Genomic DNA, 27435 nt, shown 5'->3' on the forward strand with positions numbered 1-27435 from the left:
CAACTGATCCTGAAAGGGTGTCATCTTTTGTCCATCATATATTGTTTTCATCAACTTCTGTCAAGTAAAAGTGGTTTTATTGGAGCCAACAGAAACCTGTACGCCTTTAACAGTCTTTTAATTATTTAAAATTACTACAATTTGGAGGTCGTAGCTGCAAGTTAAGGTGCCCAAAAACAGGAATAAAGGTCTAAATTGGCGCCATAGGCCTTTAAAATGCCGGTAAATTTGACCTATGTAAAAATGGTCATAAAATCTGAGAAAAAGGTTGAAACTGCCTGCATTTTGCATCAAACATTCCCTCTGATGACTTGATTTGGCCTGCCAAGCAAGCAGTCTGCAGGACCTTTGGAAAGCTATCTTACCTCAGGAACATTGTGTTGATTTAAATCCAACTGATCCTGAAGGGTTAGGAATACACACACCAAGTTTCAGGAGGCTAGGAATACACACACACCAAGTTTCAGGAGGCTAGCACCAAGTAGCCAAGAGCTATACACCATCTAAGCCTCTTCACCATATATGGTGAAGGGGATTTATTACCCAAGGTCCTAGAACCTCAAACTTGGTACCAATCAAACCGCAATGGCCACAAAAGGGGGGGGGTAGAGCCCACATCCAAGGCCCTAGGACCTTCGCATCAAAAGTTTGACCTGTGGGCCAAGGTCGTGAGGTCAAGTACCTACACTATGGACTTGTAAAGTCCACAGCTCCGCACTGCTTGCTCCAATTGACCTGGGATTTTGTGTGCACGCATGTCAGGCTCCCCTTCACTAACTCAGCCAACTTATACGGGCTTGAATAAGTCACAGTTCTCAAGATTTCAGAGAATCTGCAGTAAGACTTTGATTCTGCAAGCAGAGTGCTATTCCCAGCTTTGGCCAACAGAGGGAACTCTAGGACCTCTCTTAGAAAATGTCACAGGACATTTCAGCAAACTAAAAGTCTGAAATCTAGAAACTGAATTTATTTGATTATTTGACCTTAACCATAACCCAGGTCACACAATAGGCAGGGAACTTCAAAATAAAACAGGAAACCAAAAAAAACTAATCCAAGATCATGACAGATCTGCACTCTACTGAGTATGCCTTACTACTTTCAAATATGCGTTTTCTCATATCACAGCTTGTGTTGCAAATAAAATAAAATCAAGCACTTCGCCTAATTACATAAGGAGGCATATTTATGTTCTTCAAATCGAACAGTTATGATAATTAGATAATTATACTCACTGCAGTAGAATGAAATAAACTCCCCCGTCAATCTGAAACATTCCTATGTGTGTCAGCCCAGCCCCAGTCGTATATATATATATATATATATATATATATATATATGTATGTTAGATGTATGTATTTTTGTACATGTTCCCTGATGATATAAGTTAATTTGATAAACTAAACTGCACGTTACACAATGACACAAAAACTAATTCAGACAGAAAAAAATGCATTTGTAAACAAACGATGTTTTAAAGATCAGTTATCTTATTACTAAGTTCTCCACAAATGGAAGAGGGGGTCAAACAGAGAAATGCTCGATCTCGTCCAAGCGCGAGTTTGGAAATGATTAGACCATAGTTGCATGAAGTCAATAAAAAGCGATAGGCTATCTACAACAACTGAGAATGGTAATGAATATTAAAAGATTTAAATTATGTTGGCCAGTTTCGTTTACCGTTCCTAATGTTGCCTGTGTTACTGTATTTATTTAATAGGTAGCTACTATTTCTGATTTCCAACAGTGGAGGGAAGCATTCACAAGAGGACAACAGTCAGCAGCAGCGCTGTATCAAATGCGTGCTCGTTCACGTCGTTCCGCAACGCACGTTCAAGTGGACGACGTCCCTTCTGCGTCATTTGCGCGCCGCCTCGCTCCCGATGCACTTATTTCCCCAAAAGCCCAAAGATAGATGTTCCGATTTCAGGTGAGTATTTTACCCCAGGACATACATGCCCTTTTCCTGAAGACAATTTCAGATATTTTACAGAGAACTGGTAGTAATTACAGAATGCGTGTGATGTAGAGAGTGAATGTTGACTATTGTTTATGCGACTGCTAAATTCAATGCGGTTGGCGGCCTGTGAAGCACCCCGCTTGCCTGGTAACATGAGCCAGAAGGAAGATAAGCGCTCCCTTCCAATGGTGACAAGGATTGTTAAATAAATTGATACACTTTATGAAAGGCAAGTGTGTGATATTTATAATCTGTGTCTAAACAGTATTATATTGGTTAGTTCCTGGGCAGCAGTGCCAGTTTTCCATCGACGTGGGTCCTGCGTGATGTAACATCAGCATTAGCATCGTGGCTAACGAGTTATCTTGCTAACGTTACCTATAGGGTGTCAGAAGGTCCTGGAGAAGACGTCCTGGGTACTACGTATTCGTATTATTTAAACTGAGTAAACAGGAGTAACTTTACCTAACGTTATATGTTTCTAGTCAGTCTGCGACGCTGAGGTTTTTCACAGTGACAAATCCTGCTTGGTCACTGCTGACTTGGCCAACTGATGAATGTTATTAGGCTAACTTAATTGTCAATTACGTTGATGTATTTACAGAGTCACGGCTATACAGTATTAACTTTTAACACTAGTCATACTACACTAGCAAGTTATGTCAATCTAAATTATCACTACTCAATTTTCACTTTCTAAAATACATTTTGCACGATCTCTGTATTCCATACGTTTAATGCTACTTGACATTTTATCACGGTAGCTAAGGCTAGTTAGATGTTTTTGGTACATAGGTTAATGATTGCATTAACTTAACTTATTTTCATTGGCTCATGTTCACCAGCTGGGACTAAATTCAAGTCATCACACTTATTACTGTGGTCTATGTGGCATTAGCAGCAGCAAATGAATGGTTGTTTTTGCTATTAAAGTCAAAATGTACAAACACTTTTATAGTGTAGTGTTGGACTGGGAGCCCATGTTCATTTACAGAGGCCATCTGACAAATATGACATATTAGCTAGTATACATTATTAATCACCTGCTACGTGGTAACCCATCAGTTTCTTCATAAACTGACCCCCGACATGACTTGCATTTAAATCTACAGATTACTGAACCATTAAGCCATGCACTAAATGGTATCATTAATGACTGGCAGACATTAGAAAGACAACGTTCAGAAAGTCTCCTGACAGTTGGTCCGAATGGTGTTTTACATTTCTGGGGCCCTTGTGTTGTGCATGTGGAAATTTCTTTCTGGGACACTTAATCAAACTGAGTCTTAGTTACTGTTATTAACTAATCTAGCCTTATTCCCGAACGTCTTCGTGTTGCATTATTCTGAACATTTTGATGTTTGTCTTTTTACTTTACTTTAGTTTACTGTGGTAAATTTAGCTTTCAATCAAACCTGGTCAGAAGCAGATTTAAAGGCTAAATCTGAAAATAAAGCCAAACACTGCAATTGAAGTATGTATGCCTGTCAGTTGATTAAAATATTGATATAATGATAATAATTGACAGATAACATTTTAGCATTAAGTAAACTGACACATCATTTATGGTATTGTTTAAAACCCTTTTGTATTTCCTCTGTTGCAGTTACAAAGCTCTAATATTATTTTATATATATTAATATTTCTAGTGTTCCTGTAGAAGAAAACACTTTAAAATGTAATTTACTGTGATTTATTTCACAAAGGACTTCTGTCTTGTTTTGGTTAAGATAATAACGTTAATCCAGGAAGTCATTTAAAGGGGTGTGTTGTGTAGTAAAGTGTTCGAGTTGTGTAGCCTGCGAGACTGCAGCAAGTGTAGCAACTCCTTCGCGTTGCATGTCTGTTTTTCAGCTCACCTCTTTTATTTGCTTCAAATCCAAAATGTTTGCTGTTAGGACACATCCAATTGTCTTAAAATCATAATTGGTTTAAGCTCAAACACCAGACTGAGCCGGCAAAACTGTCAATTAACTCTAAACGTCGTCCTCTATCTTCTCTCTAACCGTGTCATTTATTTTCCCCATTCCTTGACCACGTCATCATGCCCTGCCTCTTTCCCACCTTCCTCTTAATCTGTTCCTTATCCCTTCATCGGTCTTCCCTGCTGTCTTTGCAGTCCCTGGATGAAGACTGTACGTTGGAGGAAGAAGACGAGGGACTGGTAGAAGAGGAAGATGAAATTAATCAGTTCAACGACGACACCTTCGGAGCTGGGGCCATTGGTGAGTCCTGCATACAATTTGAAATGTGTTTGCATTAAATCACTATACTTAAGGGTGTGCAAAATTATCGCTCCTATGCTCATTCATAATTACTCAATTTCAGTGTTCAGTTTCAAGAAGGGGGGTCTAACAAAAGTCACACTTACTCATATATTTGAAATGTATGAAAATGCATCGTAAACAGATTTTTTGTTCAATCTCAAAACATTTCAATACGCCATTTTTGGGGGGTGACTCTGGCTCAGTGAAGCTCACAGGGTCGTCCTTCAATCAATGGTTCGATCTCCGGCTCCGCTAGTCCATGTCGATGGCAAGACACTTAACCCCAAATGTCTCCTGTATCTGTGCCTACGGTGTGTGAATGTAGTATGAATGTTAGATAGTCATGATGGTCAGGTGGCACCTTGCATGGTAGCCCCTGCCATCAGTGTTGGAATGGATGTGATTGGGTGAATGATGACATGTAGTGTTAAAAAGCTTTGAGTGGATGGAAGACTGGCTGCTCTACCTGTTAATATAGGCGGCAAGAGGTGCTGTGTTAAAACGGAATGGCGGCAGCCTGTGAGTAACCATATATAGTTCATCGGGCGTTGTATCGTCCGTGTGTGTGTGTGTGCTAAAGCCAAAATTTGTGTACGTGTGTGTATATCACGATAAAGACAGTATTGCAAAATCCATGCCGTGACCCGAGACACCGGTGGCGATGATGAAACCGGTATACTGCCCACCACAAGTAGAGGGATGTTACACTGGTGTAATGATTGTTGGTCAACTACATGAATGCAATACCTGACTACTGTGATTGTTACAGTTTGTCAAAGTTATAAGCCCAAAAAATATATAGTCTCTAGAACTATACTTACTAGCACAGATGATTCATCGCCGTAGAACAAACAACCACTGTGTTTGGCTCCTCTCTTCTTCCAGATGACGACTGGCAGGAGGAACACAAACGTCTCGCTGGGCTCGATAAGGGGGACGGGCTAGGAGGGGGAATGGGAGGAGAATCAGATCTAGGTGGAGCTGAGGACTCATCCTCCACCTATCTCCCTTCCTCAGCGGGCCATCTCCCCCTTCCATCTTCTGTCCCTTCACTAAAATTCTCCTTGTCTTCCTCTGGACTGCCTCCAGGTCAGTGATAGGCAGCGAGACTTGACTTGACTCAGGAATCCTGTTCAGTTCTCTGTGAGATTGCAGTATTCCTTACTTCACTGGATATTTTTTTAGGTCTTGAGATCAACTAAAGTACTTGATTCTATTTTTAAGAGTGTAAAATTGGGCTTGGCAATGGGCTGAATTTATTGGATAACTGAACATAATTGCTGGTCACAAATTTTTCCCTGACTTATTATTTAATATATCACATGGAGAGCAATAATATACCTGGAAAAAATACATACAACTGGTTGGAAAATCCAAAGTAAAACTGTCCTTTCAGATGTGGAGGATCGAGGAGGGGGAGGTGACTTGGCTGAGTCCCTGGCCAGACTCATCCTGGAGGCTGACCCTGCCATCGCTGGGGTTGGAGCAGCTGAGAGACCTGGTCCATCCCCCAGCTCTTCACGTTCCAGCCTGTCCGCTCTGCAGGGCTTGGACCGACCCAGAGTCCCGCTCCAGCCCTCCTCAATCCCTCATCCCACTCAACCACACCAGCATCCCCATCACCCCCAGCACCAGCTGCCTCCTGGGCCCTCTGCCTTAGGTGAGAATAAATGCAATCATTTTTTTGTATTGGTGACTTCAGTTACTAATCGGATAGCCAACTTAAAGGTACGATGTGTAAGATCCGGCCTGAAACATGGACATTGAACATTACCACCAGAATATGAATAGGTTACAGTGTTGACGGTTTGTCAAAGAGGTCTATGTATTGTGTTACAGAGATTGTTGAGGGGAAATGCTGCCCCCTATTTGTTTGAAGCATGTGGCCAGGTATTAGACATTGCACCAAATTCGCCACATTTTATGTGGATGTCTAATCAGTGCTGACGGTAAATATAGTGTCATAGACTGGGCCAATTGATGAAGTTTAAACTACTGCTCCAACTCTGTTATTGTTCTATACTTAATACCTATTGGTGTCCTGATGAACTTTGAAGAATGCACTGGAATCAGACAGAGATCGATGCAATATACTTTATTCTTCAAGCAAAGAACACAACCCGAGTCATTCTCCGTAGAGGAGCTGATTTATTCTGTTCTTATATAGTTTTATACTGTATAGTGTGGCTGATATCGCTTTTGCCCTTTTAAGCTCTTCCTCCGTTTCCTTTGATCTGTCAATATTTTTTAATTAAACCCAGTAAATCACAGTGTGTCACTTTCCCTGTCATGTCGGTGTGAGTTATGTTTGTATGGTCTCTGTGTGTATTGCATGTACCAGTTTGTCATAGTCATCTCTATCTTTCTAGTGGGAGTTGAAGGACTTTTCCTGTCGCGCCTATCACTGCTCACTCCTCCTATCACTGCTCACTCCTCCTATCACTGCTCACGCCTCCTATCACTGCTCTATTTAGATATATTTAAACAAGTAGATATAATCGTTGGTGATATTATGATATATCAAACTCCAACAGTTGTCCACTGAATAAATAAAAACCCCTTCATAACATCTACTGAAGTCAAGAACACTCTGGAGGAGGTAGACGTGCAATTGTAGTAGTCTACAATCAAGAGACCTTCATGAATCTAAATACAGAGGGTTTACAACAAGGTGCAAACAGGAAGGCCGATTAGACTTTGCCAGAAAACATCTGACAGAGCCTGACCAGTTTGGGAACAAGATTCTTTGGACAGATGAAACCAAGATTAACTTGTACCAGAATGATGGGAAGAGAAAAGTGTGGAGAAGGAAAGGAACAACTCATGATCCGAAGCATTTCACATCATCTGTTTAACATGGTGGAGGCAGTATGACATGGGCATGTATGGCTGCCAATGGAACTGGGTCACTGGTGTTCATTGGTGATGTCACAGCTGATAGAAGCAGCAGGATGAGTTCTGAGGTGTTAGGGCTAAATTATCTGCTCAGATCCACCTTAATGCTACAAAACTGATTGGACGGTGCCTCACAGTGCAGATGGATTATGACCTAAAACATACTGTGAACACAACACAAGAGCTTCTCAGGGCAAAGGAATGGAATATTCTTCAATGGCCAAGTCAGTCACCTGATCTCAACTCAAGTGAGCAGGCTTTTCACTTACTGAATATAAAACTGAAGGCAGAAAGACCCACAAACAGCAGCAGCTGAAGGAGGCTGCAGTAAAAGGTCTGGCAAAGCATCTCAAAGGAGGACTCACCGGTTGGTGATTTCTATGGGTGCCAGACTTCAGGCAGTCATTGACTGCAAATGATTTCCCCCCAAGTATTACAAATGGTGCTGGGCAAGTTAACGCGTTAATGCGTAATTAATTAACGCCGACAATTATTTTATCGCGCGTTAACACATTTTTTTAAATTTATTATAATTTTTTTTCTTTTTTTAAATTGAAAGACAAGACAATGCATATACATAACAACAAGAGAATGACAAGAAGAGTGGGATAAAGTGTGTGTGTGTGTGCGTGTGCGTGTGTCCTTGTGCCTTTTTGAGATGGAAAACAAAAAAAAATAATAATTAAAAAAACAACAACAAACAGGTAAGTATTTTTAATTTATTGTTATTGTAACAGACTGTCTCATGTTTATCGTTTTGTATTGGAGATATGATGTCCCTTCAGGGTTGCCGTAGAGAAAAGGCGACTTCCGCTTCTGGTCGAGGGGGGAGGGGGGGCAGAAATAAAGAGAGAAGCTGCACCAGCTGTTGATCTCCCTGGAGACTACTGGACATCGCTGCGGTAAAGTCAGCAGACACTCAGATCTCCGTGGTCAACTCAGCAGACACTTACATTTTAGTGCACCTATATGCTGAAATTCACGGTAAACGCATTTAAACGGCACAGATCGGGAGCGAGTGAAGGACTTTGAAAGTTAGCGGAAAGATTAACGTGAGACAACATCCGGTTTCTTCAGACGAACATCCGGTTTTCAGAATAAGATGCCAACAAAGTATGAATTATATTCACATTAAGTATAAAACATGCTACCTGCATCTCGTGAACCAAATGTTATTGCCCTTTTGTTCATATAGCAGTACTTTTAAAATAAAAGTGCGCAATACACTACTTTTGAATTCATTATTGAACTTTGCCATAACAATGCAAAAAAATCCATGCGATTAAAATATTTTAATCGCGATTATGTTTTTTCTTTTGAGCCTCTGAAAATGTGGGGGACTGTGTAAAAATGGCTGTAATTCCTAAACGTTATTGTGATATTTTTGTTATATCCATTGAATTAAAGCTGAAAGTCTTCACCACTGGAGTCGTGTTGCAAAATTTTAAAAATTGTGTCACAGTCCAAATACTTATGGCCCTGAATCCTTGGCCCTGGTCTTCTGAATTAACGTTTCTCAACTTTTACCTTGAGATTTGTCGACATAATTGTTTACATAGTGTGATAGAGACTGTAATGTGTTGAATGTGTCCTGGTATTGTTCTGTGTGTACCTGCCCAAGGAGATGGATGTTTTTTGTGTATGGTCCTTGTTTGATTAATATAAAAATCTGCTGTGTCCTGCTGTACTACTCCAGGCCTTCCTCCTGGCGCTGCTCTCTCGTCCATGCTCAGCTACCAACAGCAGCAACACTTACTGCGTAGAGGGACTGCTCCTATGGCCCAGGTTAGTTTTGAACTGACTATCTGTCTCTACTATTCTGTATACCAGTATTTTTAAAGCTTGCAAAGCAGTTTGTAAAAATGCAATCACCTCATATTTATTCTATGTCAGATTATGCGGTGGGACATGTGGGAGAAGAAGCTTGCAGTGTTTTTTTTTTTCGGAGTGGTGCATTACTTATAATGCTTTATGACTGTTAAGATATTAATGAGGGGTGGATTCATGGTTTATATTTCCTCAATTTACTAATCGGCAGCTTCTTTTCTGGATTTGAGTTTAAGCTGTGAATTATATTTAGTGTAACTGGCTGTTTGCAGTATTGTTTATTTAAACTTTGTTTGTGTAAAATCTTTTAGTTTGAAAATATATTTTCTCTCATCTCTAGATGAACTCTCACAGTATCTGGGAGAACAGTATGGGTTTTGGGCCGGTCAGTGTCTCCCCCGGACTGATTACACACATGGAGGTGAGGGATACTCTTCTGCTTCTACAACACACTGAGAATGCATGTCTAGTACAGCATAACTAAAAACATAGATTCAAATTAACCTTGGCATTTGGCATTTATTTTGCTTTAACACATCATTAACAAAACACCTTTTAAAAATGCTAATTGACTTTTCATTGCTAAATCATTGCATAATGGCCACCATCTAATTCCATCTACATGTAATTATATGATGGCAGACCTTCCAACCTGTACGCATTTTGCGTAGCCGGCCCTTGTTTTTTTACATCAAAATATTTTGGTACAAGTTATTACTTTAAGGTATTTAAAAAGAGGACAGTTGTCTTTTTTTAACACCTAAGTATAGGATAAAAAATATAGCCGAGTTAATCGAGAGACATTGGATGATTGTTTCTTCTTCTTTTTTTGCTGTGTCATCAGCATTCATATCTATATGACCAATTGGCTTATCATTGAATGATGAATCTTTTAGTTAAGTAAATAGTAATACCAGTGTAAAAATACTTAATACTAAGTCTTAGCATCAGAATATACTTAAAGTACCAAAAGTAAAGCTACTACTACTGCATTATAATCATTGATTTATTAATGTGGTCATCACTTGCAGCTGGTAAAGGTGAAGCCAACTACTATATATACTTGATAATTCTATACTTCTTAAATATTACATCATAGTTTTTTTAGTTAATATATATTTTGTAATAGGAATCTGAATCTGCAAAGTAGCTGGTAACCTATATTGTCAAATAAATGTAGTGAAGTAAAAAGTATGTATGTCCCTCTGAGATGTTGTGAATTATGAAGTACAAGTACCACTTATGTATAGTAGGTGACTGACTTAAGTAGCCTATATGCACCTAGTTAGATTCCACCACTGCTAGAGCACACAATTGTTTACAAGAGCCCAAAGTTCTTCATAGATCCGGCCTCTTAGTTTTGCTCTCAAAGTGCACTAGATTGGTGCATTTAACTTTAGAATGTGCAAAATGTTCTTCTAGGGTCCGAGGTCCACCCACCACAGTCTCTCAAAATCCTGTGGGAAACACTGATGTATGCAAATTATGTACAGTAATTTATTGTGCAAGGAGCAGTGATTACATTTTGATGTATATTGGTTGCCGAAGTCCTCAATAACTATTGTCCAGGGTTAGCGGACTGTGATGGGGATGTAAAATATCCGTAACAAACCCAATAAACGCACATAAGAAATGAAATCTCCTTTTCTGAATTCAGTGTCAATTACATAGTGACCGACTGTATAGACACAAAAATATTTCTCCGAATTTTATACAGTAGGTTCAGCGTAAAAAGGGCTCAACCAAGCTGTTGATTTTGGTGTAGTCATCTGTATTTTTCTAATCACCCTTTTTGTCCTCAGGATAGTCCTCTGATGTCTATAATCAAGGAGGTGGGCCTTCCGAAACAACCTCCTCAGGGTAGGAATGATGGACGGGATTTGTCAGAGAGGGTACCACCTCCACGCTCTTCTTCCCCTGTGATTGGCTCCCCTCCGGTGAGGGCAGTGCCTATTGGAACCCCGCCCAAACAGCCAATGAGCCATGCTCTAAATCATCAGGTGAATAACAGATGACAGTTCTTCTCATTCTACACTTTTCCTAGTTTTCCTCCATCATTTCCCCCTTTAACGATTTCCAAGGTCCAAATGAACACTAAATCTCATGTCTCAAAAATGCCCCCCATTATTGTCACTGTTTGTCAATGTGGAAGGCTATTTGTGTTTGTTGAAGACAAAGGTTTTCAAATACACTTGCCTACCACAGTAAAAAGTTATGTGGTATTATGTTGGTGTTTCTGGGGTCAGTTTGCCACATCTTAGTGAGTCTGACAGTCTTAATAATTGTAGTACTTGGCATGCTGCATCATGTTGTTTGTACTTGACGTGTAGTTGGCGTTGTGTGTGTGTGTGTGTGTGTGTGTGTGTGTGTGTGTAGATCCACCATCCCACGGCGGTTCATGTGAGAGCCCCGGTCCAGCATAGATACCCTCCTCCTTTCCCTGAGCGAGTGTCACCCAACACCCTCCTCAATATAGCTGTGAGTTTTTTCCTTTCCCCATCCTCCCCTCGGTTTTTCAGCTTTGTATTCACATTAAATGAAAGAACGTTCTAGGGTTCCTTTAAGTGAAATGGCACAACACATCTCAAGAAATCAGTGTTTCTGTGATTTCATCCATGAACAGCTTGAACATTGGGTCTGCAAAACTAAAGATGCTAATTATGACTTTTTTTTTCGACCGATAGCTGACCCTTCCGAACCAATCATTTGCTCTTAATATTAGGTTAGGAAATTAAGCTTTTTTTAAAATGTGATATTAGGTTTCTAACCTTTGAAACAGGCTAGCTGTGCCCCCTTTTCCTGCTATTCTGCTAGCTAAGTTAGCCAGCTGCTGATGGTAGCTATATATTTGCGGTACAGACATGAAAGTGGTATTGATCTTCTCATTTAACCGTTCCTTTAAAAAAGGAGGAGACAAGAGAGACAAACCAACTTCCATTTTCATTATTCAGGGCGTTGAAGTGTTTATCTGCCGTCTTTGTTCAGAACTCTCCGCTGTGTCGCAGTCCGTTCCCTCCCGGAGTTGGTTCGGTCCTGTCTCAGATTCAACGGGTCCAGCTGCTGAACTCTCAGGTTGGTATCATAAAAACACACTCTTTTTAGATTGCTGCATATAACTCCTGGTTTCTTCGATAAGTGGTCGGTAATAACTTGGGATAAGAGAAATTGGGTTGATAATGAAATACAGAAAACTAAAGTCATTTGACAAGAAAAGTCAAATTAGAGGCAATGCTTTTTTTATTACAATACTAGTAGAATGCCAGGCTGACATTCTGAGAAATGTGATTGTTTGCTGTCCTGACTGTACTTGGATAAGAAGATTGACTTTAGTTTTACTTCTGTTTTTCAGAAGTATTGTTAGTGTGGTATTTCTTAAGCCCAGCTTTGCTCTAGAAACAGGAGAAGACACTTCACCTCCATCAAAATGCAAAAAGCAAATCTTTAGTTCAAATGGTGTCTCATTAGCTAGCTAGTATGCTTGGGTTTCTTCAGACTTAAGACGGCATTATAGAAACCTGGCGAACCCATGATGGGTGCAGAAACTGCTTCTCTGAGTAATACTGACACAGCAGCACCAATACTTAAATAGTTCCCTCCTAAATCACATGACTCTCATTATCTCACACTGAGCAATTGTCCCTCTCTTTCTCCAGGTGGCTGGTTTTCCTCACGGTGGACCAGCGCCTCCTTTGTTACCGGGTGGTGGTGGCGGTTTTAGGCCATTTTTCGGTCCTCCACTCGGTCACAGAATTGGCCCGCCCCCTCATGGCCACCTCAACCACGCGCCACCAATCCGGCACAACACCACCCACCTCCACCCCCAGCACCGCCGCATGCTCACCCAGCGCATGCAGAACCGGGGAGGGTAAGCAAGTGTGCATGTTTGTATACACACAGTACATGTGAATAATGATAGAACTGTGAGATTACACAGCACTGGATCACTAAGCAAGAAACAACATTATCCTAAACACAGAACAGGTTACAGGCTAAGATCACATTCTGAACAGAAAATGGCAGCTGTTGCTTTTCAGTTACTTTCCAAAGGTCACTGGGTAGACATGTGTTCTTGTCTCTTTGCCTCCCTTTAGGGACCGTGGCAGGACTGGAGGGGACCGGCGAAGCAGGGACCCCTACAGTAACCTTATGACTCAAAAAGAGAAGGAATGGGTAACCAAGATCCAGATGATGCAGCTACAAAGTACTGACCCTTATCTGGATGACTACTACTATCAGGTTGGTTTTTAGATGTTGTTGTTGCCCTGTTATTTGCATTCATGTAGGGAGCTCAAAATAGCTGACCCTTTTTAATTGTTTAAATTTCAGCTCCCATTGCGCTGAAATTTCAGCTCCCATTTCAGCGCTCATCTTTCAGCTCATGTCTGCTATGTCTCTTCATATTTATAATCTTTAAACTTATTGAATTATTAAGCTTTTTGCACATTTTTTTTTTAATGGGTTTCTATGGAGAAAATGTTCAAATCCTCTTCAACTTTCAAATCCTCCTACTTCCTCATACTTTCAGCTACAGACACCATTATAACTTTAAACTGTTGAGAAAACCCTGATATATTGCCGCATGATTCAGCTTTTTAATATCTTTTACACTTTTTGAACAACTGCAGCAATTTAACTTTTATGATTTTTTTCAGTCCTTTTCTGACTTTATAATTGGTGTGTATTGCGCAGCTTAGAGTGCGTGATGTCACCGCTAGAGTGAAGAGCAGCTTGAGATTCTTGTGGAAAAAAGATTTGTCTTTTGCCACTGAGTCCACAATCTTCACTCTTCATGCATAATTTCTAGTTTTAAAAGTAGCTGTTCTTGTCGTAGACAAATGACTGTGGAATCCCACAGATTTCCACATTTGGCACAGAAGCCTTTAATTGAGAGGAAAACCAACTTTCTGCTCCATAGAGACCAATGTTAAATACATACGCACTCCTCTCGCTCTCATATACAGTCATTCAGGTTCTTAGAGATCTTTAGAGGATTCCCCCCCACACACACACACAATTTTAAAATAAAAGCCCCACAGAATGAATTCTAACTGAAATGCTTATGATGAAGCCTGACATTTAATAACCTGTTTGTGTTTATCTAACATTATGAGTCCATCTCTTCTCCCCTTCTCCCCCCCCACACCCCATTTCAAAATAAAAGCCCCACAGAGTGTAATATAACTGAAATGCTTGTGATGAAGCCTGTCATTTAATAACCTCTGTTTATGTGTCAAACATTATGATTATGTCTCCTCTCCCCCACCCAGCCCCACCCTTTCAAAATAAAAGCCCCATGGATTAACTGTATTTAAACATTAAGCTCAAAATTAGGCTTTTTTTGTTGAAATAATGAATTCTCTTACTAATACTGCGACAACTACTACTACTGCTGCTAATATTTCTAGTATTACTACTACTACTGCTGCTACTACTACTTCTACTACAACTTTTGCTGTTGCTACTATTATTGCTGCTACCATCAATATTATTACTACCACTACTGCTATTACTACCACTATTACTTATACTACAACTGCTACTACTACTGCTATTCATGTACCCAGTACTAATACTACTACAGCTATTAGTACGACTGCTACTAGTACTACTACTGCTATTACTGCTACTTCAAATACTGCCATTACTACTACTACTACTTCTACTACTGTTATATTAAATACTACGACCACTACTACAGCTATTACTACTGATACTACTACTTCTAAATACTAATACTTCTACTACTAATGATACTTCTACTACAACTACAACTTCTACTACTACTACTACAAATATCACTACTGCTGACATTTTTTAAACCACAGAAACATTCGAATATCAAAATATTCAGCTCTTTCAGGAGAGGGGTGAAATTACTTTTCATATTTGTAATCTTTAAATTCTTTGAAATATTAAGCTATTTGCAATTGTTTTTAATGGGATCTCTATGGAGAAAATCTTCAAATCCTGTTATATTGATGATTTTCTGCTTTCCTTCAGTAATGACTATTTTAACGGAGACAAAACGAGTATAATTCGGGCACCAAATGTATTAACATTTTAAATAATTTTTGACCTAAAAGAACAATTAAACATTTTGGAATTGAATAGTCAATTTGTAGTCTAAATGATTAATCGATTATCATTGAGAGTTCAGTCAATAATGAAAAAAATCACACCTTGCAAATATGGGTGAGGGGAAATTTGATTCTTAGATGCATTGCGATTCTCTCTTAAAAGATTATGACTCGATGCAGAAAACTCAATAATCGGAAATTTAAACTCAATTGTCAACGTTATGATCGCCTGTAACAATTCTGTGACACCGGGCTGTCCATCCCTTTCCCCTGCCCCTGAACGCAACAGACGTAATACACGTGCATCTTGTTTACGTTCTAAACTACGCTAAATACTAAAATAGTTTTGGTGAGGTTGAGCAGCCGAATATGAATACAATCCTTTCAGCACCCCCTGGCTGTTAAGACTGCGATAAAGTCACCAGACACTCTGATCTCCATGGTCAAATCAGCCAACACTGAAATTTTAGTGCACCTATATACTGACATTCATGGTGAACTCGTTCAAATTGCCCAGGTCAGCAGCGAGGGAGAGACTTCGAAAAGTTAGCGAAGGGATCGATGTGAGACAACTTATTTTCAAAATAATTTGTCAACAATGCGTGTATGGAAATGAGATTAATTGAACTATATTCACATTAAGTTTAAAACATGTTGCCTGTATCTCGTGAGTTAAAGGTCAAACATTTTTACTTAAGATATTTACCAAAGTAAAATTCCTACATTTTTACCTTCAAATAGCTAATTTCTGAATATTTGAGGTGGTATAAAAAGACCTTTCTCAATAATTCCAGACTGGCTGATGATTTGTGTTCAGTACATCGCTGACTACACTAACCCTGAAAATCAAACACTTTTACTCTACCATTTAAAAGATTTTACAACGTAAAACTCCTACATTTGTACTTTTTTATTTTTTTTATTTTATTTTTATTTTTATTTTTTTAAAGCTGATTTCCGGATATTTGAGGTTCTACGGAAATAATTTTCTCAAGACAATGACTGATGCATATATGATCAGTATGTCTCAGAATTAACCTATACTGAAAATCTTTTTTTACTGTACTAATTAATAGATTTTTTTCAAAGTAAAAGTCCGACATTTCTACCCATAAATATGATTTGAGGACATCTCGGTCCACAGACTTACAAAAAGTCAAACATTTTCATTGTTCTAATTAAAAGATTTTACAAAAGTAAAAGTCCCTATTTTCAACCCTGAATTAGGTACATTTATGAATATTTGAGATGCTATAAAAATATTTTTCTTGATAATTCCTGATAAAGACATACATTTGTGTTCAGGACATCTCTGACTACACCAGGGGTCGGCAACCTGCGGCTCGTCAGCCCCTCTGTTGCGGCTCCCTGAGTCTACATTCACACTAATACGTTTTCGTATTAAAACGATGCTGAAACGATATCCATTTCAGCATCGTTTTCTAAATGATCTCCGTCCAGACTTAAACGCCTGAAATCGAATATCACGTGACTATTCACGTACACTGGGTATGCGGGTGGGTGCCGGTGTATACAGGAAGTAGATTGATTGCTCAAAGCCGCTAACGTGACTTCAGACGGACGCTCCATAGGTCTGATAACGCCGCTGGACACGCTGCTCGCTTGCTGCTCGCTTATTGCTCCAATAACAGCTGCTTCCTCCGCACAAATGCAGACTTGAACTGGACAACAGCTGCTAGTAAAGACAACACGGTCAGTAATACCTGACCTTAAATAAAAATGTTTTAATATTTTGTCAACTAAAATGTGCGTCACATCTTATTACACCTGTCAAGCGCCTTTCCCTGCAGGTGGCTAATCATGATTTGCAGACCCCCGCCCTCAGTAAACTATCAATGGATAAATCCAAAAAAGAACAGTCACGGAGGAAAATAGAGTTTAATTCTGTGTGGACGTATTAGTTTGCTTTCACTGCCAACGATGCTGGCTGGTATGCTTGAAATTTGCAAAAAATGTAATGTTGAATGTCACTTCCAGAACAAGCACACAGCATTTGCTGAAAAGTGTCACGCTGGAGATGAGTGAAAAAGAGCGATTTCTCAACTGCTGCAGCAAACTCTCCTCTTCATAGGAGTTTGATGTTGTTATAACAGGTAAAATGTCAAGAATTGTCTTTACTTTATTCTTGTTCTATATTTTCACAAGTACAACAAACTATAGTTTTTGTATAAATAATATAACTATATATAAAACTTTATAAGCTGTGATATCAAATAGCTTTTGCGGCTCCAGATGAATTTTATTTGGTGGAAAATAGGGCAAAATGGCTCTTTACATATTGTAAACAGTTTTGAGCATAATATATAATTTATTACGTTATTATAGAAATATTACACAATGAACTAAGCAAAAAATAGTTGAAAAAATGTTAGGAATTCAGCACGTAGTGTAATATAAAACGACATTCAAAACGGCATATTTGCATGATTTCTTTGTAAAAATCTCTTAATTGGTACATTCAATTTTTTTTGATTTTCCTTATTGGTGTAGTCAGAGGTGTCCTCAACACATAAATCAGTCAGTCTGGAATTATTGAGAAAAATATTTTTATATTCAGAAATAAGCTTTCTGAATAAACAAATGTATGACTTTTAAGTTGAAGAATCTCTTAATTGGTACAGTAAAAATTATACATTTTTGTAATGGTGTAGTCAGAGATGTCCTGAACACATATGCATCAGTCATTGTCTGGAATTATTGAGAAAATACTTTTTATAGCACTTCATATATACAGAAACCTCATTTACTTTGTTCTTAATTGGTACAATTAAGATGTTTGATTTTTGTATGGATGTGGTCAGAAATGTCCTGAACACATCATATCAGTCAGATATTATTCATGTATTTTCTTTCCAGCAACCCTCAAATTAACGAATAAAAAAAATGTCATGCACAATTTAGTTGTATTTTACCTTTAACTCATGAGATGCAGGTAACATGTTTTATACTTAATGTGAACATAATTCAATTAATGTTATTTCCATACATGCAATTTGTATATACACTTTGTTGACATCTTACTTTGAAAACCAGAAGTTGTCTCACATCGATCCCTTCGCTAACTTTGCTAAGTCTCTCGCTCGCTGCTGACCTGGGCAATTTGAACGAGTTCACCATGAATGTCAGTATATAGGTGCACTAACATTTCAGTGTTGGCTGATTTGACCATGGAGATCAGAGTGTCTGCTGACTTTACTGCAGTCTTAAAAGCCAACGTATGGAAGCATTTTGCTTCTTCTTCCGCCCAACCCGGAAAGGGCGAAGTCAACCACGAAGTAGATTTGCTAAGGATTACTCAGCCATTGAGAATCAGAGCTTTCATGCTATGTTGCACACTTTGGAACCGAGATACAACATTCATCTCAACGTTTTTACGAACACAGCACTACTCTGCAAACAAACCAAAGATAAGGTCAAGGAGTCACTGAGGAAAGCGGGTCGGATGGTAACAACTTGCTATGCGGGACATCCGTTACCACAAAATCTTGTGTCACTGTAACCGCGCACTTTATCACTTTATGTATAGTTTTACCACATGTTCAGAAAGTATTATTTTTGTACAAGAGCTGAATTTTGATTGCCTATAACAAGGGGATTTGGTTGAAGAGAAGTATATATTTATTTGTGAATAAGGGCAGCTTGTTATGTCACATGACTCAGAACATGCTGAAGTCTGTGTTTTTACTACGAGGATGCCGCTACAGGCCCACTTTTATTTCTTTTCTTGTTGGCTACCTTTTCAATGTTGGACATATAATCCTCCAGTTGACACATCTCTTCAATTTGTAACTAATATTGAAGTGATAAAAGATAATGGAAGTAAAATCATTGATGATAATAATTTGTAATGATTCTTGATATGAATCGTTACAAATATGCAGTGTTTTAAAAATACCAGATAGTCACAGTAAAATCATCTACCGAAAAAATTTGGATGCATCAAGATGAATCGCTAATCGTTTTATAATTGCATAATAGCTCTCTGAATCGGAATTGAATCGTGCGCTGCCTAGAGATTCCCACCCCTACTTGCAGAGAGATATTTTATCTGGTAATGTCAAAGTTGGTTGAGGATCACTGAAACTTGTGATGCGTGTGTTGCACATGTAGAACTACTATGAAAAGATGGAGAAACGTCAGGAAAGAGAGAGGGACAGCAGCAAGAAGGAATACGCCACCAAACTGATCACTCCACAGGTCGCTAAGGTTGAACACACCTACAGACCAGGTAAATGACAACAGAACACATCATAGTATTATCTGCACTCCATAGTACGTGATCACATGCATGACACTGGAGACCTCTAATGAATGCTTATGTGTTTGTCAACAGTTCAGTTTGCAGGCTCTCTGGGTAAGCTGACTGTCTCCAGCGTCAACAACCCTCGCAAGATGATTGATGCTGTGGTGACAACCCGCACAGATGACGAGGTCTGTTTGCATATTTCATTGTTTCTTTTTGTGAACACAATGTTCTCTTTTTGTAAGACAGCATTATTATCTGAAGTTGCAGTTCCCTATAAGATGCAGTGTAGGACAAATTCTGTGTTTAGAACTGAACACTTCCTATAGCCATAAACCATTGTCTTTCACTGTCGGACTGGGAAGCTGCTGCAGGAGGTGCTGAGTTTACGTCAACGGCACTGCAACTCTCTGTAGGCAGATGGGGGGGAAAAAACCCTACAAGTTTGAAAGGTTGTGGAGTCCCTCTGCTGCACAAACCACTGATCATTTGCCTCATAGTGTCATGGACAAAAACACCAGTCAGCTGCCCCGTGATTGGTTCTTGGTAGAGATGTTGAGGGTTAACAGGTTAACCACCAAGAACATATTTGACTGGTTACGCATGTCTACACATTATAATTTGCGGTCTATACATTATTTGACATGGGTGCTGAAAGAAAGCTTCAATTGATCAGCCTTTATAGAGACCACCATGCAAACAATTTAGAATGAATATCACCTGATAACGATCTGTGGCTATTCGACCGGAGCACCCGCGACCTGATCAAAAAACAGCAATAAACGTAAGCAGAGAAAATTAAATATAAGGCAAGACAGTTGCAACACAACAAACATTCAAATTGGATGCATATAGCGCTTCGAAATGTTGCGCCAGAGCTCATTGATTAAATGTAAAGTGCCTCTTATATGTCGTGTCATTTTGCGTTTTTTGTCTGAATAATTAATCAGTTAGCTGACTAATCAGTTAGCGGTTAATGGGTGTCGGGCTATCGAAACAAAATTGACAAAAACTAACATCCATAGTTTGTGGTCAATGTCCTGTTTTGCATTGGTTCTTGAAAGTTAGACAGGCACAGGGGCTTCCACCATTATTACTGAAAATTGCAATCTAGTGTTTAATGCCATAATGTTCCTATTTTGTTCTGCTCCTTCTTGAATATTTCTTTATTAATTCTGTACCGGTTAATCAGTGCTACTTGAAGTATTTTTTTCTAGTCAGTTTTGAACAAGGATGCATGATGGGATTTTGGGCCGATGCCTACTTCAACAGCTGGATTTATTATTAATGACAATGGGGCTAATCTATTCAATACTATACACATTATATGCTTGAATGTTAGTTCCGGTTTAAGTTTTGAGCAATTTGTTGCTGTATTAAAAATGTTTACTCTTAAATTGTAACTCCTGTTAATTTTGAAGATTCTTTACCAGGTTGCTGGTGTATGATTTATTATTTTAACAATTCATTTTGAAGTCTTATTAGTCTGTCTGTCTACCTCCCAGGAGAAAAGAGAGAAGCAGGTTTGGAACAAAAGGCGACAGATCCTCTACACCGTGGAGAAGGTAGGAAGCGGATGGCTGTACATGTCGAGCTCTAGTTAAAATTGCAGGAAACTTTCAATTTTATGATTGATTGATTGTCCTGGCAGTTGAAATATACCCATTTATACTAGTAGTGCAACAGCTCATAAAACTTAAGGTTTCGGATTGTATCACGAATCGGATCAGCACAAAAGAAAAAAGGGAGCAAATAGAACTTTTAGATCCCTGATCACGTTTTCTTTACCACCGATACTATTTGCAGATCATTGATGAACCATATTGGCAGGTACAGATCACTTTGTTGTTTGATTATAGCAGCTGGTCTACAAGGATCCAGACTTTTTTTAATTTTTTTTTGCAACCATTCAAAAAAATAATTTCAACCGGTCTGAAGTCAGTAAACTATCAAAAATGTTATCTTTTTTCTTTGTTAAAGTAATTCATAGTGTTTTTTTCTTTATAAAAACATACAATTTGAATGATAAGTTTGTATGTTATTGAATCTTGTCATTAGAGATGAATTATGAGCTGTTTAACTTCCTAACACTAGCTGTGATACATTATTAAAACTACTAATATCTATTTTATATTCATGTGAAAACATCTCCTTCAAACTACTGGATTTATTCAAATTTCTCATCAAAACTACATTTTACATGTGAACACATGATGACGTTATAATTTACCTTTGCTCAATACTCCTTTTCACTGAACAGCCTGAATGTATCATAATGTAACTGAAGGAACCTTCGTTCTCCTCGTGTCAATTTAAACACAGACTGGTTGTTTACAATGTAACATTATCAGATCTCAGAGACTAGAGAGCATGAATGCTGATGTCCTGATCATATATTTTACTGTATACTCGTGGATAACGATCGTCAGTAAAACTTTATATCACACTGTGATGGTTAACGTTAAACTGTGGAATTAATCTGCGGTTCACACGCGTGCCAAACCGTGAGGGGGATCCGTACGGATCAGGGATCAACAGTGGTCCGTTACACCACTAATTCATACATGGTCCGGAAAATTTGACGCGTCATCATATGGTTTGAGTAGCCTTTAAATCATTATATTTTGATGTTCATGTTGTTCCCCGTCTTTATTGTCATACTGGTGCGATGGCAGTTATTTTTAATTTAGGACAGGGTTTATGCCTTTCTACCTGAGGATCCTTAACTTCGAAAATCTTTAAATTGGTACAGTTCTGTAATGGCCTAATTTCCATTCTAAAATATAAATAGGATTTTTCCCTAAATGCTGTTAGGAAACATGTTTCTGTAATACTAAAAATACTAAATGTCATCCTACCTGAGATAAGATGGGATTTAGACATCAAGGAGCTCATTACAGAAAATTCCTGTGTGACGCTTGTCTGTGTCCCTTTATCTACTTTTGTCCACCAGATGTACAGTATGCTGTTAGAGGTTCAAGACTTTGAAAAACGTTTTGTCCAGGCGCCAGAGGAGGACAGGGAGGCTCTTCTGGAGCAGCATAAAACCAACACCATGCAGCTGTGCAGCTCTCTGCGGGAGAAGGAGTGGGACGACAGGTTAGCGAGAGGGGTAGATCAAATGGATATATAGGAATACCTTGACTATCTGAGCAATCCTTATTCTTACTCGCCTCAGTACATTATGCAATTGCGTACAAAACCGCATGTAGGACAGCAGTGTATTGTTTTGAAAGGTGCTACAGTTGTGTCCAAAATAATATCAGTATGTTTATAAAAGTGAGTAAAGCCCAAAATCCTTATAATAGCTTTTATTCCCAATGCATTGGGAACACTGCACATTCTATTCCAAATCAAAACATGAAGAAAAATTTCTCAAATTTGTTATTACTTTACAGAAAGTGAAGAAAAAGGAATATTAGGCTGTTCAAAAATATAAAAAAGTGTCTGCATTTGTCTTTACAAACTTTTACAAACTCAAACATTTACTGTATAAACTGTACAAACTCAATTCAAGCCTCGGTACACTGTGAAGACAGTGAAGCATGGTGGCGCAAGCATCATGATATGGGGATGTTTCTCATACTATGGTGTCTGGCCTATTTATCGCATACCAGGGATCAGTTTGAATACATCAAAATACTTGAAGAGGTCATTGCCTCATGCCGAAGAGGAAATGCCATTGAAATGGGTGTTTCAACAAGACAACGACCCCAAACACGAGCAGCATCTTGGTTCCAGACCAACAAGATTAACGTTATGGAGTGGCCAGCCCAATCCCTGGACCTTAATCCAATAGAAAACTTGTGGCCTGACATCAAAAATGCTGTTTCTGAGGCAAAACCAAGAAATGCAGAGGAATTGTGGAATGTTGTCCAATCGTCCTGGGGTGAAATACCTGTTCACAGGTGCCAGAATTTGGTCGACTCCATGCAAACTGTGAAGCAGTTCTCAGAAACAGTGGTTATACAACTAAATATTAGTTCAGTGATTCACAGGAAAGCTAAATCTTCAAGCATTTTTCAGTTTATACAGTAAATGTTTGAGTTTGTAAAGACAAATGCAGACACTGCTATATTTTTGAACAGCCTAATATTCCTTATTCTTCACTTTCTGTAAAGTAATAACAAATTTGAGAAATTTTTCTTCATGTTTTGATTTGGAATAGAATGTGCAGTGTATTTGGCGTGTATGGGTATAAAAGCTATTATAAGGATTTTGGGCTTTACTCACTTTTATAAACACACTGCTATTATTTTGGACACAACTGTATATAAATAAAGTTGTTGTTATTATTATGAGATAATTAAAACTGCTAAGATATGCCCATCTACACACATTCATTATTTTTCTCTTCCTCTTGATAAGAGTGAGTGATGAGCAGTGTGTGATGATCATGTCGGTGAGGAAGGGCAAGCGGCTCATCTCCAGGCTCCTCCCCTTCCTTCCCTCACCTCAGGCTGCCGCCGTTGTCATGGCAATTTCCCGCAACCTTCCCGCCCTGGCCAAGAAGGACAAGCAGGACCAGGTAACTGGTGCAACATCATGTTCACACACAAATCCAGACAGTTCCAGTGAAAACGCCAGGTCCTAACAGAGGCTCTTTGCTTATCTCTATTTTCCTACATATATCTGTATTTATTCTCACTCCGTAGGACGAGTAGGCATCCACAGCAGTGTCTTTGACTGTGTCGGTAAAATACATAAATGTGGAATGAAAATGAAACATGTTAGTTTGTTGTTAAATATTTCAAACTTAAAAACATGTTTCAATGGACTTTGGAATTACTGATTAGTATTTGCTGCAGACCCAGTAATTTGTTCCTTAATTTCGTTTTCTCATAACCTGTGCATAACCACTGAACAAAATCTGGCGCATGCATTTCATTTCTAATTATTTTCTCAAATTTTGACTTAAGACATGCATTTTATTTTTTTTTGTCCATCGGATACATTTGATCCCAAGCTTAATCAAACTTAGAATCCAATAAAATAAGGCAGGGCTTCTTGTTGAGGTCCCGAGTCAGTTTGTTGTTTCACAAACTCACAAAATTCATGTTAATTAGCTATAGCTGTGTGACATTTGTCATCAGTTAAAACTTTTACTTGCTACAACTTGTGTAGACACTTTTATTATTCAGGTTATTATTAAAATCCAACATCTTTGATTTAAAAATTACGCGTTTAAAATTATGATTTTTGATCTTCTCTATATGGATAAAAACATAAACTAATTGAATTACAGCATACAGTACTAAAATATGTAAAAGTATTTTAGAGATATATTAACAGTTTTGATTTAGTGTTTATTTTCGATGTTTCCTTCCTCCATAACTCATGTCGCAGGGTTTCTATTGAGTTTTATAACGCATGTGGGAAGCCATCTAGACCCTTACTTGGTAACTAACAGCCTAAACAAAAACTGCTTTTATTAAATGCATGCAGTTGCTGGGGAAAAGACTTTCAGGTGAGCTACTACAAAACTCTATGGGAAAACCTGTGCTGGTGTCACGTGATTTAAAAACAGCATTGTGTTACAATCGGATGAAATAAGACAAATTAATTGTACCCGTACTGTAAGGTTTAATCTATTAAATGCCACTTAAAGACATCGATGCCCTACAGTTAAGAGTTATTAAATGTCTTGTTCTGCAGTTTCTCATTCTATCAATAAAACATGTCTCCTACACAATGGAATAAAATCAGTTTAATAAACTCTGAAATGCTCTGAGCTTCCTGCTAGTAGCAGCTACCTTTCATCCTCGGTCTGTGCTCTGTTCAGGTGCTGTGCTGGTTAGTGGGGCCGGTTTCTGCAGTGATCCAGTCATTGTCAAGCTCCGCCCTTACAGACTTGCTCCAGGAGCTTCAGGGCAGTGAGGGCCAACTGGCTACAGTACTGCACAACAAGGTACACGCACACACATGCACACACACACACTGCAGAATGATCTAAAATACAAAGTAATTAATTCACTTTGGAGCAAAGATGAGAGAAAGTTGATCCTCTGGTGAAACTGATAAGTAATGTTCTCGCTTCAACATCAAACCAACTGACTACGGATTTAAACAGTTGGAGCTACACTGTAGTTAAGCAAACTGTGTGTACTGATGCCTGCTCAGTCCAGTCTCAACATAACTTTAAAGTTTGATGTTTGTAGAGCATGCAGATAACAGGTTCTGCATGTCATGTAGTAAATGTACTAAACTGCTGTCATGTCACTAGACTGATGATTACATGACCTCAAAAGACAAGGCTGTCCATCTTCTGATCTTCTGTATTTCCTAATCGACAAGAAATGCCATTAAGAGACCAACGAATGTATCTACTGACAGGTGGCCTATTGTAAGGCCTATGTATTCCTTTATGCCATAGAGCTCTATTGTTGTCCAGAAACTATTAAACACACAACTGTTGCACTGGGTGACATGTTCCTTCATTACTATGGCCGCTGTAGTTTTATTTTTTGTGAATTCCACATTCACTATCCGGCTGCCATATATACTCACTAGCACTCCACTTGTGTATTAATCCGCATCGGAAAAATGTACTACTGTTTGAGTAACATTGGCTAAAAACTAAAATGCCCAGTGCTTCACATTACTGCTTTTAATAATCGTCACGGCCTCTGAACACAAGAGACACTCTGGTTTTAAACTGCCCATAAGAAGAATTAACCTATAAGAGTCTGTCCATTCTTGGTTAAAGACTCTGGTCTCTCTGAACACTTTTCTCTATATGGAGAACATCATGTGAAATATCTTCTGACCGCTGAACGAGCCGTAAAGGCTAGAAAAGCTGCGTCAGTTAAAGTAGAAGCGCTCCGTCAAAATTTAATAATTCTCAGTTATTTATCGGTTTTAGGGCCAGGGTCCGGATACAACTGAGCTTGGGTCCGGATCCGGATCGCGGTCCACCTATTACTGACCCCTGTTGTAGATGATCAAGACAAATGGGAGGCACCGGAACAAACACCACACGTTACACACACACACCTTTTGTTTGTTTCTGTCTAGTTCGGTGTGACACTGCTGTATCTGATCCTGAGTGAAGGAGAGAGGATGCAGAGCTCTGATCCCAACTGTCAACTCATGGACGACAATCGATGGTAAGCTATTGGTGTGTCAGTGATGTTGTCATACTGACTCATTCCAAAATGGTTCTGTTCCCTGAGACAAAATGTTGCAATCAGTTATTTGTTGTTCCCTCGGGTCTTCTCGTCACAATATTTTATTTTTTTTCCACTTCTGCTGACCACCACCTTTCCGTCCAGGACTGAGTTGGTGTTTTCAGTGACGAGGGAGTTGCTCAGCGTGCCCAGCTCATCTCTCTCTCCTCCCCTCTTCACGCCTCCCAACCTGCTCTCCCTCTTCTCACGCTATGTTGATCGGCAGAGGCTGGAGCTGTTACAGGACAAGCTACAGTGAGTTCCATCAACAAACACAAAAAGTGGCATGTTGCGTTTTTGTGAGTTGCAGCATTCAGTGTTGTAAATAATTGTGACGTGTGTTTATTTAGGATATTTGTTATTTAGTTATTTATTGGTCTCATGTCAGAGCAAACCGCTACTTGATTGAACATGTTATTTCACTGTTGCAGGAACACAGTATGGAAATACAAACTAACAGTTTGTTCCTTTCTCTCACAGGATCACTTCTTTGTCCAGTTAGAAGTTACAACAGATATCAACACAACTCCCTCCCGTGTGTGTGTGTGCGAGCGCGCGTGTGTGTGTGTGTGCGCGCGTGTGTGTGTGTGGTAAATCCCTCGTGGATTGAATTTTAATACCGCAGAATCTCTTGTCAGTTGTTTTTCTTTGTCTTTAGTCTCTGGAATGAAATCTGCATTTTTAAATATCTTGTTTACGATTATGCCTGTGATGAACCTTCAAATTAAAAAGTATTTCTATTTCTAGTGTTTCAGTCCAATCTTACAGTGCTAGGACCAAACATTGTGTAAAACAACATTAAGTGCTTCACTTACAACATTGTCACACAGTTCACAGATGGACAGTTCTGAAAAGAACCAGAGATGTCTTTTCCAAGCATTCTTCCACCGCCTACATTACCCACAGTGCAAATCGACTGCATGCAGTAGTTGGGTTTTATGCTAGTAGCAGCTAATGTAGCCTCTTTCCTGAGGCAGAG

The 27435-nt window shown here is 38.9% G+C and overlaps 1 protein-coding gene across 1 annotated transcript; it reads left to right on the forward strand.

The window, feature by feature from the left end:
- The first annotated feature begins 1848 nt into the window (after positions 1-1848).
- Positions 1849-27198, forward strand: patl1 (PAT1 homolog 1, processing body mRNA decay factor). Its single transcript, XM_076091106.1, has 20 exons — positions 1849-1930; positions 4080-4185; positions 5113-5316; positions 5624-5887; positions 8819-8907; positions 9290-9370; positions 10752-10949; positions 11326-11427; positions 11935-12021; positions 12603-12814; positions 13041-13185; positions 19158-19275; positions 19381-19478; positions 20796-20855; positions 22244-22389; positions 23659-23818; positions 25073-25198; positions 26305-26396; positions 26562-26711; positions 26937-27198. Exons 1-20 carry the CDS (start codon positions 1916-1918, stop codon positions 26956-26958), a joined length of 2475 nt encoding a protein of 824 aa, XP_075947221.1. The 5' UTR covers positions 1849-1915; the 3' UTR covers positions 26959-27198.
- The last annotated feature ends 237 nt before the right edge of the window (positions 27199-27435 follow it).

This window comes from Anarhichas minor, unplaced genomic scaffold (genome assembly GCF_050575085.1).
Source record: "Anarhichas minor isolate MPS153535 unplaced genomic scaffold, ASM5057508v1 ptg000014l, whole genome shotgun sequence".
Lineage (NCBI taxonomy): Eukaryota > Metazoa > Chordata > Actinopteri > Perciformes > Anarhichadidae > Anarhichas > Anarhichas minor.

What these genes read in the sequence shown, in the direction of transcription:
- patl1 (XM_076091106.1), top strand. An exon ending in GGACTGCTCCTATGGCCCAG is followed by an intron (nt 8,908 to 9,289) that starts GTTAGTTTTGAA and finishes TCTCATCTCTAG; the next exon opens with ATGAACTCTCACAGTATCTG. An exon ending in CTCATGGACGACAATCGATG is followed by an intron (nt 26,397 to 26,561) that starts GTAAGCTATTGG and finishes CTTTCCGTCCAG; the next exon opens with GACTGAGTTGGTGTTTTCAG.